Source organism: Maniola hyperantus, chromosome 25, assembly GCF_902806685.2.
Source record: "Maniola hyperantus chromosome 25, iAphHyp1.2, whole genome shotgun sequence".
In the NCBI taxonomy this organism is placed as follows: Eukaryota; Metazoa; Arthropoda; class Insecta; order Lepidoptera; family Nymphalidae; genus Maniola; species Maniola hyperantus.
The window spans coordinates 2,282,185-2,297,897 of record NC_048560.1 but is presented as its reverse complement, the minus strand read 5'-3'; the positions used below and the strand labels follow the sequence as shown (position 1 = coordinate 2,297,897).

Here is a 15,713-nt window from a genome sequence, read left to right as displayed (position 1 = left end):
CTTAATGCCCATCCGTTTAGCCGGTTTATATTAAAGTTGGTACACGAATAGCTTACGTCCCGGAAATTGACATGGCAAATTTATCCCGGAAAATCAGAGTTCCCATGGGATTTATAAAAAACTAATCCACGCGGACGAAGTCGCGGGCATCAGCTAGTACCAAATAGGAAAGAGTGTTCAGAAAATCTCATTTTTTGTACAGAGATTCCTTGAGTGTTCTTTTATTTAAAAAACCGGTCAAGTGCGTGTCGGACTAGCACACGAAGAGTTCCGCGGGCATCATCTAGTTAGTTTGAAATAAATAAAACAACACAATTTACACAAATTACTATTTATTTATTACAATTTACAATTATTAACTAAAAACCTTACAATACTACCTACGTGTTTGGCCATTATTACAATACAATTCATTCATTATATTATAACAAAAACAGTTTTAATGTTTCCTATTAAGAAAAAGGTATTTAATATCTCTACCCACATTATTTTGCGTTGTTTGTTGGTTTATTGGTTTGTCCTTCAATCACGGAGCAACGGACCGACGTGATTGTTTGCATGGATATAGTTAAAGACATGTAGAGTGACATAATTAGGCTACTTTTTATCCCGGAAAATCAAAAAATTTCCACGGGATTTTTAAAAACCTAAATCCACGCGGACTAAGTCGCGGGCATCAGCTAGTTATTGATAAAATATACAAAATAAAATGTCATACACCTATTGTAGTGGTTTCTTGGTAATATTAAAGAAACAAATTCTTTGATGGAATAGTCACAAACATAAGCATACTATATGTATAAGTCCCGCAAATTGCTAATGCGCGAGGCCGCCATTTTAGTGACGTCAGCATTAGACTGAAGTTTTGAGCTGATGTAGGTATATTTTTATTTCGATGTTAATGATACATGGTTCCAGTGTAATAGCAATTTGCGGGACTTATACCAACCTAATTATTATCTATAACGTACATTACACTCTATCCACGGAGAGAAGTTAATATCGGGCTCTCTGTTATGTAATTTAAATATATAAAAGGAAAAGATGACTGACTGACTGACTGATCTATCAACGCACAGCTCAAACTACTGGACGGATCGGGCTGAAATTTGGCATGCAGATAGCTATTATAAGAAAGGATTTTTGAAAATTGAGCCCCCAAGGGGATGAAATAGGTGGAAATTTGTGTAGTCCACGCGGACGAAGTCGCGAGCATAAGCTAATCCCATACAAATGACAAAGACAAAAAGTCAGTGGGCGTTAACCATTTTGAGTGACCAACCAATCACAAACGAGCCTATGTTTTCCTTACTTGTTTCCGTGGTAAGAGTAGTACAGAAACCATAGTCTTGTTTGTGATTGGTTGGTCACTCAAAATGGTTAAGCCCACTGACTTTTTTGTCTTTGTCATTTGTATGGGATTACGTAAGAGAGAGCCCGATATTAACTTCTCTCCGTGTATGGAGTATAAAAACTTAATTGCTAAATAACTATTGAAAAGGCAACGAATGAACACAAACTTCAGACATACCTGAAAAAAAAAGTTTGGTTAGAACTGCAACAGTAGAAAATATTTTTTAATTCATGTATTTCATTGTGACTCTTACTGTTAGAGCGAGATAGCTAAATGCATTTAAGCTCTTATTAGAACGTGACAAAATGACTATGTTTTGTCCTTATCACCGTGGCTACTTATTTTGTTTGTCATGATGTATTTTGTACGTGAGATCTTGACAAACAACGTGAAGTGAGGTTATGTTGACGAAGTAAGAAATAATTGATCTGTTTTGTTGTTTTTGAAGTTATTGTACAATGGTGGGTTGCAGTATACTAGGCTACAATAGCCGAAGCGAACGTCTCATGTTGTGTGTGAACCATGTCTCACACAGATATGTCCAGATTTGCAACTAGATATGAAAAGTCGTTCAGCCCGCCGACAAGCATTCTACAATTTGTCCGTATTTTAAGCCTGTATTTAATTTTGGCTGTAATGTATAATTTTTCATTTTCATAAAAGTTTTATATAGGACGATTAACTTTGAAGTATGGGGTCACGGCTCTCATAACAATAAAGGTGTTCGCATAGTCCGTACAAAAAGACTCTTCACGTTCTTCTATTTTAACTTTGTGGGTCAATTGTGCTTCAAAATAAGCACTAAAATCACAGATATGGACAGATTTGCAACTAGCGTGGCCCCCTCAGTCCCTCTCGCTCAAGCAGATTTTCTTACTTGTGAAATGTCATTCCTTCTACACTTCACGTTGTTTGTCAAATACTCACGTACAAATACATTTTGACAAACAAAAAAAAGTGGCCACGGTGATAAGGACAAAACATAATCATTTAGTCACGTTCTAACAAGAGCTTAAATGCATTTAGCTATCTCGCTCTAACTGTAAGTGTCACAATAGGGCTACTTCTAATAATCCTTGTTTTGAGATGTCTCATTAACATCGAATTGATGTCATTTTGAGGTCAGCCGAAATAAAAATATACCATCAGCACGAAACTTCAGTATAGAGCTGACGTCACTAAAATAGCGCATTACACGCATTAGCAATTTGCGGGACTTATAATCTCTAATACCCACCCCTAATCCGCACTTGGCCAGCAGACTGTGCTATATCGCTGGCTTATATCTGTCTCGTTTTAACTAAAACATAAGTCTAAGCAAAGTCAAAGTGTCCTCTACTATAGATTTCAACCTGAGAGGAGACCCGTGGCCCTACCGCGATTGTTTGACAGCTACAATGTCACGATCGCAATCATCTCTGATTGGTAAACGCTCGCTCACTATTGGCTACAATGCATTGTTGCAACAAGAATCGCACAAATTCAGCCAATCAGAACAATTATTGAGATTGTAATAATGATTGATGCAGGTTTTAGACAATCGCCCTACTGTGCTCTGTAGTGAGCCGGCGATGGGTTGATCATGATGATACTAACCATAATTCTAATCGCGTCGTTTCTTGGCGTGAGGCTCGTGGTGGTCTCTCTTGCGCGAGGACTTGTCGGCTCGCTTGGCTTCGCTCAAGAACCGATCCAGACCGAACGGGTCGAAGTCTGCCTCCGGCTGGGTGTTACGGACCTGACGAAACAAACGACAAACTAAGGGTGAGGTAACTTAGCTTAGACTTAAGACAGAGTTAAAACGAGACAGAGCTATATCTCTTACATAAATCTGTCTCTTTTTAACTCAATCTTCTGAGCAAAGTCAAAGTGCGCTCTATAGATCTCAGCCTTACAGTACGCGGCAGAAAGTAATTGTACATCGCGACAAGGCTCTCTTGGCACTTGAATGACATTGGGCGCTGTTGGAGAACAAAGAAATTAGAATATTCAAACAAGAACAAAGGGGACACTTGACGGCAACGTTAGTTCCGATTTTCGCCACGCGGCAAGATAGCCTTGTCGCACTGTACATTGGCCTTTAGAATGACATTTTGGCTTTGTGGAGCGTGGTCTCTGTCACTCATACCTATATGACGGTTTGTCGGTCTCAACGACAGAGACAATGCTCTACAAATCTGCTATCTCCTTCTAAAAGTCGTCTAAATGCCTATTCACTCTTGTTGATACCCGGGTTGTAATTTGTAGGAAACAGATTGTGGAAGAGTATTCCAAACCTTAGGAAATGATGACGCAAAACATTTTGTGCGTTTTCTTTTATACAGGGTGTAACCAGAACGCTAGAATAAACGAAAACAGGTGATAGTACTGATGACTAGTGATATGATACCACAAAAAAAAACGCGAAAAAATAAATAAAAAATCCTGTTATTTTGTAAAAGTTTACGATATATTGCAAATAAAATATCTGACTGACGCCAGAGGTCAACGAACATTACGTCAGTAGGGCAATGCCGCGTCGTAAGCGGGGCATTGACCCGAGTTTTGCACGCTATACATTGCGGGTTTGAAAAATACTAAATCACTAAAATTACAAAACGAGGCAAATGGTTATTGGTATTGGGGTGTGTTTAGGTAGTTAGTATAACATTACTAAGTTTTTGCTAGCGTTCTGGTTACACCCTGTATTTATAAAAAGTAGTTACTCACGGGTTCTTCCCTGGGCGCGTCTTTCTCGAAGTTGACGGGACCAGAGCGGGTGTTGCTGCTGCTGGTGCCGGCGAAACCTTTGTCGGCCACGAAGCTGCAATAAAAAAATCTAAATTAGTTTTATAAGGTGCGGTAGAAGTAAAACTCGAGGATGAGTAGTAAATCTGTATTCTCCACTTATACAGTAGTACACAATACACGTAACAATATAAAATTGGTGAACAATAACCTAAGCTGGAGGCGGAAGAACGGACTGCAGGGGCTATCGCGTTCGTGGCCTCGACTGGGTGTCGGAGTGGGCTGCAGGTAGCTACCGCACTCCGGTACGGAGAGAGAGAGAGAGAGAGAGACTTTTTGTCTCTGTCATTTGTATGAGATTACGTAACAGAGAGAGCCCTATATTAACTTCTCTCCGTGGATATTCCGTGGTCTAGAATAGAATAGAATAGAATGTTTTTTTTATTCATGTAAACTTTTTAAAAGTGCTTATGAATAGTCAGGTTTAATTTACCACTGGTTCGGAATGCCGTTCCTACCGAGAAGAACCAGCAAGAAACTCGGCGGTTGCTCTTTTTAATTTTTCAATTTACAATGTTATTATACCGTACTATACAAGCCATTGCAGCCCCGTGCATTGCTGGAGCGAGTCAAATCCAAGCTTTTTTATCGTTTACATAGTCTGCGACTGTATAATATGCTTTTTTTAGGAGCATACTTTTAACACATTTTTTAAACTTGTGTAAAGGCAAGTCTAAAATTGCTTGTGGAATTTTATTATAAAATATTACACTCATTCCCACAAATGACTCTCGCACCTTCCAGAGGCGGATCGCAGGAGTAGCTAGCTTATTTTTGTTCCTAGTTTGCCTATCATGGAGATCACTGATTTTTTTGTAACTGTGAATGTTTTGTCGTACAAAAATTATATTATTGTATATATATTGGGAAGCTACTGTAAGAATACCTATTTCCTTAAATATCTCTCGTAGGGAATCTACTCACCGCTTGGTGCTGGCGATGGTGTCGATGTCCCCGCCATAGTTGTCCTTGTCCGCGTTCCTGGTGGGGCGGTAGATGTGCGCGCCCACGGTGTCTTGGTTCCTCCACGGCTTGTCGTATACGTTGTAGGCTTCATCGTCAGCGTAACCTGCACACAATACGTGCTATCAGTACCCTTATTATAAACGTGAAAGTGTGTTTGTTTGTTGGGTTATCCTTCAAACACGTCGCATCAGTGCAACGGATTGACGTGATTTTTAGGGTTCCGTACCTCAAAAGGAAAAACGGAACCCTTATAGGATCACTTTGTTGTCTGGTTGTCTGTCTGTCAAGAAACCTACAGGGTACTTCCCGTTGACCTAGAATCATTAAATTTGGCAGGTAGTTAGATCTTATAGCTGACATTTGGAGAAAAAATCTGAAAACCGTGAATTTAGGCTTAGATCACACAAAAACAATTAAATTGTGGTCATGAACTAATAATTAGTATTTTCAACTTTCGAAGTGAGATTACTATATCAAGTGGGGTATCATATGAAAGGTCTTCACCTGTGCATTCTAAACAGATTTTTATTTATTTTTATGCATTATAGTTTTTGAATTATCGTGCAAAACGTCGAAAAAATACGACTGTAGTACGGAACCCTAATTGCGCGAGCCTGACTCGCACTTGGCTGGTTTTATGCATTATAGTTTTTGAATTATCGTGCAAAACGTCGAAAAAATACGACTGTAGTACGGAACCCTAATTGCGCGAGCCTGACTCGCACTTGGCCGGTTTTTTGCATGGGTACAGATAAAGACCTGGAGAGTGACATAGGCTACTTTTTGTCCCGGAAAATTAAAAAATTCAAAAGGGAATTTAAAAAAAACTAATTCCAAGTGTACGAAGTCACGGGCATCAGATAATACTTACCACTATCCATTCCTCGGCTGTTGTTAAAGAGTCGCTGGTCGAACATCCCTTCACCCCCTTGTGTGGTCTTCGCGGGCATACCCAAAGCGATCTGTTCTGATATATCTCGCTCTCTGTCCTTTACTAGCTTAGACCTGAAACAAAGAATAAATAACTAAACACATGTGTTAGAGAGAGAGCCAGCGCGTACCAGACCTTCATTACTTTATAAAAGCTGAAAGTTTCTCTGCGTATTGTCCCCAACACAGGGAGGAACGATCAGCGTCTATGAAGTTTGGATCATAGTGGCTTTGAGAGATAACAGGTAATCGACAGGAAGGCACAGCGTTGGAAAACCTCTTCGGGTGAGATCTATAGAGCGCACTCTGACTTAAGACAGAGTTAACACAACACAGACCTATAAATATCTCTCAAATAAATCTGTCTCGTTTTAACTCAATCTGAGTTTAAGTCTGAGCAAAGTCAAAGTGTGCTCTATAGATTTCAGCCTTAATAGACTTCGTTAGCGCGATTGAAATACGCACAGCGCCATCTAGTTGGTTAATGCGAAGTTACTTACCTCTTATCAGGAGCAGCGCGCGCTAAGTTCCGGTCGCGTTGCCGCTCACGATGTCTCTCCGTGCGCAGTCTCTCGCGCTCCGCGGCTGACAACTCGCCCTCTGGTACGGGACCGGAGCCCTCCTCACCCGCCACCTCATCCTCAGGGTTGCGGATACCTGGAAACAATTTCAGACTTAACAAAAATAATTTTAGACCTCTCAACTCTACTCTTTCCTCTTCTTTCTCCCTAGGGCTGCGCTAGTCCCCTCTCCTGCTTACCTCTGGCTACTGCTGCTCTCCCTCTCTCGTCTTCCTGTTAGCTATGTAGTATGCACACTATACTCACCGGCTCGATGGTCCCTGGCCCGCTGCGCCAACACCCTCAAATGCTCTTCCTTCTTCTCTTTCTCCCTCTGCGCTAATCTCCTCTCCAGCTGAGCCCTGGCTTCCACTGCTTCTCTCGCCTTCCTGTCAGCTATGTACAAAGCCTCAGCCAGTTTGGAGAAGTTCTCATTAATGTGAACTTGTTGCAAGCCCCTGCCGTCTGCAGCTAGACGTTTGTCCAAAGGTATTGTGTAACCTGGGGACGTTTAAATTAATTTATAATTAGTTTTATTTTTGTTAATCAAAAACGTGAATTGTCGAAGATCGCAAATGCAAAATTCTAGGTTCCAGCAAACGTACCGAGAGCAGACATGGAAATTTACTAAAATACACTAAAAAATTATAAAAAATAAAATACAGCTGTTTTGGTTCTTTAAAGAAAAAAGATGGCAGAATAAAAAAAATTAATAAAGCTCTTTATTAGCAAAAATTATTAAAGTAAATTAAATTGGGGAAATAGAGAATTCTCAATAGAATCTGCTTTACGAACCGCGATTGACATGTCATGAATGAAATGAATAAAGGTTATTGGCCATTTTGGACCCCTTTTGGTGGGTTCCCATACTTCAGTGCCCGCGTTTACCTTTTATTTCATTTAATTTCAGTCTTACCCTTAGCGTTCTTCCAATGTGACACACAGGGTGGCACCTTCCAGTCCCTCTGTTGCTTGACTGAAACTCGTCTCGGAGGGGAGTGTAAAACCGGTGCGGGGGGAGAGGGCGCCGCGCGGGGGATTTTGCGGTTTATCTGGAACCGCGGCGGCTCCATCGGATCCGATTGCGCTTCCACCATACTTTAGTTACATGGAAAAGATAAAGCCTCCTATATTTTGAAGACTTTAAATTGTATAATTAATAGCGACCCGCCCCGGCTTCGCACTGGTAGCTTATAAATTTTCGCTTGTTGTGTGGATCTCTATTTTTTAAATTAAAATATAGCCTATGTCACCTATAGATAATAACGATAAGAAGAGAAGAGAGGGAAGAAGAAGATAGAAATTTAGGAGGTCAGCAAGAAGTAATGCTTACGCAGTTCCGTGCTCACCTTTGTAGACATGGGGAGGTTATTTTAGTTCGGGCAAGTTGGACACACGCTGCCAGCTGGCAGAAGTCCTTAGGGATTTTTTCCTCCCCCGAATAAAAATTGAACCATCAATATACTCACCGGATAACCCTCTGCTTGGCTCCAGAGTTAAAGGCACCTCCCTGCTGCGCTGGCGTGTACCGAATGTACTGTGCTGGGGCCTGCAAACATTGTGTACTATCAGAGCGACACATAGTATCATATTCTTGGTCCAACCTCAAGCTCCAAGACACAAACGTGTGTATAGTCCGCACAAAATAAGTTCAAAAATCCTAATCGTGGTATGGTACCCGTTATCTACATAAAATTATGTTCAACTCACAGCTTTAGGAGCAGCCTTGACAGGCATAGCAGCAGATATCTTGGCATTCGTGAGTTTCTCCAGGGCCTGTTTGGTTTTTTCCGTGATGTCTTGAATGTCATCTTCCGTTGGCTTCTGGAGAGTTGTATCATCTTCTGCTAGGACTTCTGATGGTAGTAGGTCTGTTAGTTTTGAGTAGATTATCTGGGAAAGAAGAAATATTGTAAAGTAGTAATCACCTTACACATCATCATCAACTTAGCGGTCAGAGCGTCGGGCGCGATCCCAGGAGAAGCCAGTCCGCAATTTTTGATATGTATTTAAAATTATTTCCTTCAAATAATTCAAAAATCCTTTCTTAGCGGATGCTTACGTCATAATACCTAACAGCATACCAAATTTCAGCCCGATCCGTCCAGTAGTTTGAGCTGTACGTTGATAGATCAGTCAGTCAGTCAGTCACCTTTTCCTTTTATATATTTAGATGATTGGTGATTAATACTTTGTGATTATTTTAATTATAACTACATACCTTATCAGCACTGTGGCCCTGTCTAGCAATAGCAGAGTACTTGACCCTCCCCGACTCATCTAACTGGACAGCCAGGGCATTTGACGTGCTCTCCTTTCCACGTGCCCCCATGCCCAGGGGGTATTGGGCAACATGGATCTCCGGAAACGCACCACCATCTGTTGAGTTATGGGTAAGACATTATCAGTACCCTTATTATAAATGCGAAAGCATTGACTTATATATTACTTTGTATGGACAGGGTTATTGAACAAACAAAATGGCACCGACTCATGTCAGCTGCCATCATCCCGACTAATCCCTGCCGGCTCAATGAGCGCAGGAATATTCATGGTAGCGTGGTGGGATGGTGGTGGTCCCTTTTGATCGTATGTGTTACAGTCATTGACTTTGTCATATAAAAAATATTTTTCACCCCCAATGCGCAGGTGAAAAATTAAAAAAAATTACAAAAATAAAGAAATTTATTTATATGGTGAGGTAAGGTGGAGAATACTTACCTTTTCCTCCCAGCGGGCAAATAAGGGGTAGGAGAAGGATGGCCTTCCCCTACAGTATAAGATAAGATTCGGGCGCCAGCCAGCCGGAGGAACGACGCACGGATAGCCGAGCAGAGGCCTGAACCTTTAATCTCAAGGCAGGGATTTCGGGCCTACTCCGTCGTGGACTCTCTCACGAGACGACAAATGTCAGATAAATATTTTGGAGGATCAAAACAATGAAAAATTGTAAAAGTTTTTGAATTATAATATAATTTTCTATTTAAAATAAATTACTATTAATAGCGTCCCTACGTTCCTTGCCTTATCTTAATTCTACGAAATATAGGTACCCTTTACATTATTAAATATTAGACCTAGGGTTATGAAAAATTTGTACTAAAATTAATAAAATATATCGTTCGCCACGCACCGGAGGATATTTTAAAGAGTTCCCTGATTAAGATTTATAAACCGACGCACTAGATCTTCGGATGCAGGCCGATTTGTGTGAAAGGACATTTCAACACCATGTTCTAATCAGGTTCCACAAACACATATTTTTGAAGCAAATCACCTCATAGTGCGATAAATAGGGAAACACAAGGGGAACACATGGGGAACACAGGGGAACACAGGGGGAACACTGGGGAACAGCGCATTAGCGCTGTTATTTCATAATATCCATATTAAGGTGAAGCCTTCAAGGCCGAAATTACTGCTTTCTAGGCATTTCGCCACAAAACGTCTCATATTTCATAAAAATCCGGAGAGAGCCGAATACCACGTACGAATTTTGGAAGAAAAGTGACAAGTCATTAGTCATGTCAAATGTCTTCCATCAATTACTATAAATTTCGTTTAAAAAAAAAACAACTGTCAAAACACTGATCTATGGTCTCCTTGAAGATAATAATGGGTAGAGGTTATGTTACCGATGTAAACAAATGCCTGTCAGTGTCAAAATTCTATTGCAAAATAAAAAGGAAAACAATTATAATAAAGGTGTAACGAGACCGTCTAGGTACACGTTACAATTTCCCCTTTCTAGAGAAAAAGAAAAAAAAATTTTTTTTTTTTCTTTACCCTTAACAATCCTGTAAGGCAAAAACGAAGGGAACTACCAAACAAAAGAAGAATTAAATATCTAAATTCATTCAAGCCAAAACGACCAAATAATCTTTAATAAATACGGATTGAGAAGCAATCCTTCAAAGCAAAAAAAATTATCTTAAACTAAAATTGCATAGTATTGGCATTCAACTGACCAGACACGTAGCACCAACGCTGTGAAATGGTAAGCCAAACTAGCGAAGAAGAGAAGAAAACTTTCTAAAGAGTGTGTGATTAGAATTGGCATTCTACTGACCAGATCACTAAGCACTAACGCCGTGAAATGATAAACCAATCTAACACAACACTTAGCCTAAACAAAAAGAGTCTAGAGTTAGTCTGCACCCGTTCAACCCGCTGAGGCACCCTCGCCGCGCATTGACGAACTAACCTAGCTAAAGGGTTTTCGGAATGGTCTGCAACTGGACAAAGCACTGGGCACCCTCGCCGCGCAGTGTCGAACCACCCAAAATGATGCACTACAAAAGAGCGACATCCAAAACACCGTCCTGCCTAAGCAAGGACATAGCATACATGTCCACATGTGTGAGACAAGGCTGAATATGAGTACTAAAGACCCATCCAAAAGAAAATATTTACATCCACTTGCCCGTTAAACAGACACAAGCAGGAGGATAGCATGGAGCATGTGCCAACCATGATCCCACAAAAGAGCTGTACATATGTACAAAACTACTTGACTGATTAAAACAGAAACAAGCAGGAGGATAATACGGGGCATGTGCTAAACCGTAATCCCACATAAAAACAACTGTACATATTTACAACAAAATAAGGTAATACGGTGCAAACAAAGACAACCGCAACCAAAAATAAGTATAGGATTGACAAAGGAGCCAAAAATCCTATACAAAATGAGCCCTTATAAAAGAACTACAAAGATAAAAATGTACAATATATACACATAAGGTAGTGCGGGGCAACTGCATAGCCGCAAGCTACAAAAGGATAGGATTGACAAAATAGCCAAAAATCCTATAAAATCAGTAGGACTGACAAGGAGTGTCAAAGAATCCTACTCAAAATGATTAGTCCTTATTGTGTTAGCTTCTGTTTAGTCCTTTTCAAAATAAAATTAATTTTAAGTTTTAATTTTGTCAAATTTTAAGAATATCTTTTATATGGTATCTACCTGTACTATTCTTTGCCAAATCTTTCAATATATAAACAGTATCTGAAATTTTCTTTATTATTTTACATTTAACAAATCTAGGAGCTAATTTAGCTGAAAAGAACGAAGCAGCATTGGATTGCACAAAGTTGCGCCTCCAAACTATGTCTCCAACACAATAAGAAATGACTTTTCTTCCCACATTGTAGTATTTGGCATTACGTCTATATGATTTAGCCAAATTACTAACAGTTTTATCAAAAATATTACTCAAAGTAAGAAGTGCGTCCGAATAATCAGAACGACTACCAATAACTAACTCTGAAGGATCAGAGATAGAATTAAATTTATGTAGGGACCCATCGAGGAAAACTTCCCTACCAAACATAAGAAAATTAGGTGTGTATCCGGTAACTAGATTAATAGTGCCATTAATAGCTGCCTGTATATGGGGCAAATATTTAGACCAGGTTCTATGATCGTTCTCAACATAGCATGCTATACAAGTTTCAATAGTCTTATTAAAGCGTTCAACTGGGTTATTCTGAGGGGTATACAAAGTGTTATAAAATAATTTTGGAATGTTATATTCTTTAGCAAAGTGTTTAAAAGATACCAAAGTGAATACCAAAATGAACCGAATTTAAATCATCATGATTATTTCTAATAGTTTCTAAAATATTTTCTCTAGGTATTACTATTTTCCAAGCTAAATTTTGATTTAAAATAGATTTAGGCTTGACATATTTATACAAGGTATGGCTTTAGATAATAATTTAGAAAAGTAGGCAATAGGATGTTATTGACATGAGTCATCATCTTGCATCAGAACGTTAATTAATTTAGTTAAGGGTAAAAAGTTCGAAATAAATCATCTGTAATAATAAAATCTATGTGACAAAACAGTTTGTTATCAAAATCTGTCCAAATAACCGATCAGAAAGTCTTGTAATTCGACGGTGCATTTATCACATCAAATGACATCCTAACGAATCCAAACAACCACGACCTAGGACTACAAACATGGTCTAGTCAATGAAATTCAAAAAAAAAAAGTAAAATAAGTAGGTAAGTATAAAATTTAGAAAGGAAGAAATCATTTTCTTGTAAATGAACAATGAAATTCTCCGTTTTTAAATTTGGATAAAATGTCAAAATAATATAAAAGTCAAAACCAAGGATGATGTCAATAAAATATTAAAGTTGTTATTTGTCGCTGTGCACCTTACATTTTCCAAGAAAATTGGCCACGACGACTCCTATATAGTATTAAGGTTAAATTTCCTAAGAGGAAATATACCTATTTAGGTAGTTGGCATTAAGGGCAATACGATTAAGAACTCTAAAAGACAAAGACTTACCAAGAAAATATGTTAAGTTAAATTTTGAAGATTGAAATGCTTGTTTACATAATAATTACTTACAATTTGTGATGAACTATACTCCGTTCCAGACATACTAATAGAATCTTGACCGAACATGGTAATGTTTACAAAATCTATAGATATACAAAGCTTTATCATTAAATTTCACTCGTAATAGATAATAAGTAATACACAATATACCTCAAAATAAGCTACGCTTGATTAACATGAAAGAACACTTAAATTAGCTATGCTAGGACAAACATCTTAGTATCTAGGCATACAATAAATAGGTTACACGGATACAATACACCTTAAAATATTACAAAACACTAAGTAAGACAAGAACGACGGCAATTAAAATATTGATCCACCAAACCATGAGAATCAACACGACTAGGATCCCAAAAAAGAATCAAGTCCCTGTTCGGGCGCCAAATGTCATATAAAAAATATTTTTCACCCCCAATGCGCAGGTGAAAAATTAAAAAAAATTACAAAAATAAAGAAATTTATTTATATGGTGAGGTAAGGTGGAGAATACTTACCTTTTCCTCCCAGCGGGCAAATAAGGGGTAGGAGAAGGATGGCCTTCCCCTACAGTATAAGATAAGATTCGGGCGCCAGCCAGCCGGAGGAACGACGCACGGATAGCCGAGCAGAGGCCTGAACCTTTAATCTCAAGGCAGGGATTTCGGGCCTACTCCGTCGTGGACTCTCTCACGAGACGACAAATGTCAGATAAATATTTTGGAGGATCAAAACAATGAAAAATTGTAAAAGTTTTTGAATTATAATATAATTTTCTATTTAAAATAAATTACTATTAATAGCGTCCCTACGTTCCTTGCCTTATCTTAATTCTACGAAATATAGGTACCCTTTACATTATTAAATATTAGACCTAGGGTTATGAAAAATTTGTACTAAAATTAATAAAATATATCGTTCGCCACGCACCGGAGGATATTTTAAAGAGTTCCCTGATTAAGATTTATAAACCGACGCACTAGATCTTCGGATGCAGGCCGATTTGTGTGAAAGGACATTTCAACACCATGTTCTAATCAGGTTCCACAAACACATATTTTTGAAGCAAATCACCTCATAGTGCGATAAATAGGGAAACACAAGGGGAACACATGGGGAACACAGGGGAACACAGGGGGAACACTGGGGAACAGCGCATTAGCGCTGTTATTTCATAATATCCATATTAAGGTGAAGCCTTCAAGGCCGAAATTACTGCTTTCTAGGCATTTCGCCACAAAACGTCTCATATTTCATAAAAATCCGGAGAGAGCCGAATACCACGTACGAATTTTGGAAGAAAAGTGACAAGTCATTAGTCATGTCAAATGTCTTCCATCAATTACTATAAATTTCGTTTAAAAAAAAAACAACTGTCAAAACACTGATCTATGGTCTCCTTGAAGATAATAATGGGTAGAGGTTATGTTACCGATGTAAACAAATGCCTGTCAGTGTCAAAATTCTATTGCAAAATAAAAAGGAAAACAATTATAATAAAGGTGTAACGAGACCGTCTAGGTACACGTTACAACTTATATATTACTTCGTATGGACAGGGCTATTGAACAAAGAAAATGGCACCGACTCAGTGATGTGGTTCATTAGTGTCTAAGAGGTGGCGTTGATTTAATTGGTTTCTAAACTGTGAAAAATTTTGTTTGCTTGACCATATCTTGTCATTTATATCAATGTGCGAAAGTGTGTTTGTTAGATGGTGTATTAGTTTGTTGGTTTGTCCTTCAATCACGTCGCAATGGCGCAACGGTACATGATTTTTTGAATGGGTATAGATAAAGACCTGGAGAGTGACATAGCCTACTTTTTATCCCGGAAAATCAAAGAGTTCCCACAGGGTTTTTAAAAACCTAATTCCACGCGAACGAAGTCGCTGTATTGTAATTATGCAATTTTGTAAATACCTCCAAAATCCTCCTCTGCCCTCGGCACCCATCCTTTCCTCTGACCGTAAGGCGGAACACTTGTCTGGGACACTACCAGCGCACTGCCCACGCGCTTTGCCTTCAGCTCGTCATCACGGTCCCATACTTGTTGTACCGGAGCCGGCAGCAAGCTACAAATTCAAGAAAATCGATACAAAACCATCACTTAGCATGTGGTAAGGTTATATTAAAATATACGTTTTTAAGTGTACAAATTTTAAAGATATAGTTAATTAATCGTACATAGTAATACAGGGACGTGTAACCTTCTAAATAATGTAAATAATTCACACCAAAGTCAATTCTAAACAGCTCAAAATAAAGAAAAGAAAACAAAGCTTCTTCGTTAAAGTTTGACACAGTTTTGAGGATAACACTATTCTTAATCTAATAAAAAGTACGGAGTGATTATGTTATTGAAACTCGTCGATTCATTATCCATATGCCCTTAAAATTAAAAATTAAATACTAAATAAACACAACACACCTCGACAACGTCGCCATTTTGTTTGACAAATGACATCCACCAATACATCCACAGATTGGTCCACAGATCATGACATCCCAACCAACCACAGATCACTATCGTTCGAAAATTTACTTTTATTTTAGGTACCACTTATCAACCTATATTAATTAATCAAAAATTCATAATTATATTTCAATTACTTTTTATAAAAAATATTCTATTTGATGAACAAATAACTTAAGAAACTTATTTGAAAATCTTTAACAATCTGCTAATCAAATATTTAACTATCGAAAAGAAAAGTTGTTTGTAAAAAGAGGTGGAAAACTGACAGATTCGTATATAAATGAAGTAGACTGCGAACG

At 38.5% G+C, this 15,713-nt stretch overlaps 1 protein-coding gene across 1 annotated transcript; it reads right to left on the bottom strand.

Annotated features, from left to right (window-relative positions):
- Positions 1–315: 315 nt before the first annotated feature.
- On the bottom strand, positions 316–15,404 carry Bx42 (Puff-specific protein Bx42). The gene is made up of 13 exons (XM_034981741.2): positions 15,367–15,404; positions 14,859–15,010; positions 8,819–8,976; positions 8,308–8,490; positions 8,067–8,146; positions 7,514–7,695; positions 6,865–7,098; positions 6,538–6,694; positions 5,979–6,112; positions 5,066–5,210; positions 4,064–4,157; positions 2,951–3,092; positions 316–1,531 (listed from the first exon to the last, which is right to left on the bottom strand). Exons 1-12 carry the CDS (start codon positions 15,381–15,383, stop codon positions 2,958–2,960), a joined length of 1,671 nt encoding a protein of 556 aa, XP_034837632.1. The 5' UTR covers positions 15,384–15,404; the 3' UTR covers positions 316–1,531; positions 2,951–2,957.
- Positions 15,405–15,713: the final 309 nt, after the last annotated feature.

Excerpts from the sequence above, each read along its gene's own strand:
- Bx42 (XM_034981741.2), bottom strand. Across the intron at positions 8,491-8,818 it reads AGGGCCACAGTGCTGATAAG|ATAATCTACTCAAAACTAAC; the intron begins GTATGTAGTTAT and ends CTTCTTTCCCAG. Across the intron at positions 7,696-8,066 it reads GCCAAGCAGAGGGTTATCCG|TATGGTGGAAGCGCAATCGG; the intron begins GTGAGTATATTG and ends ATGTAACTAAAG.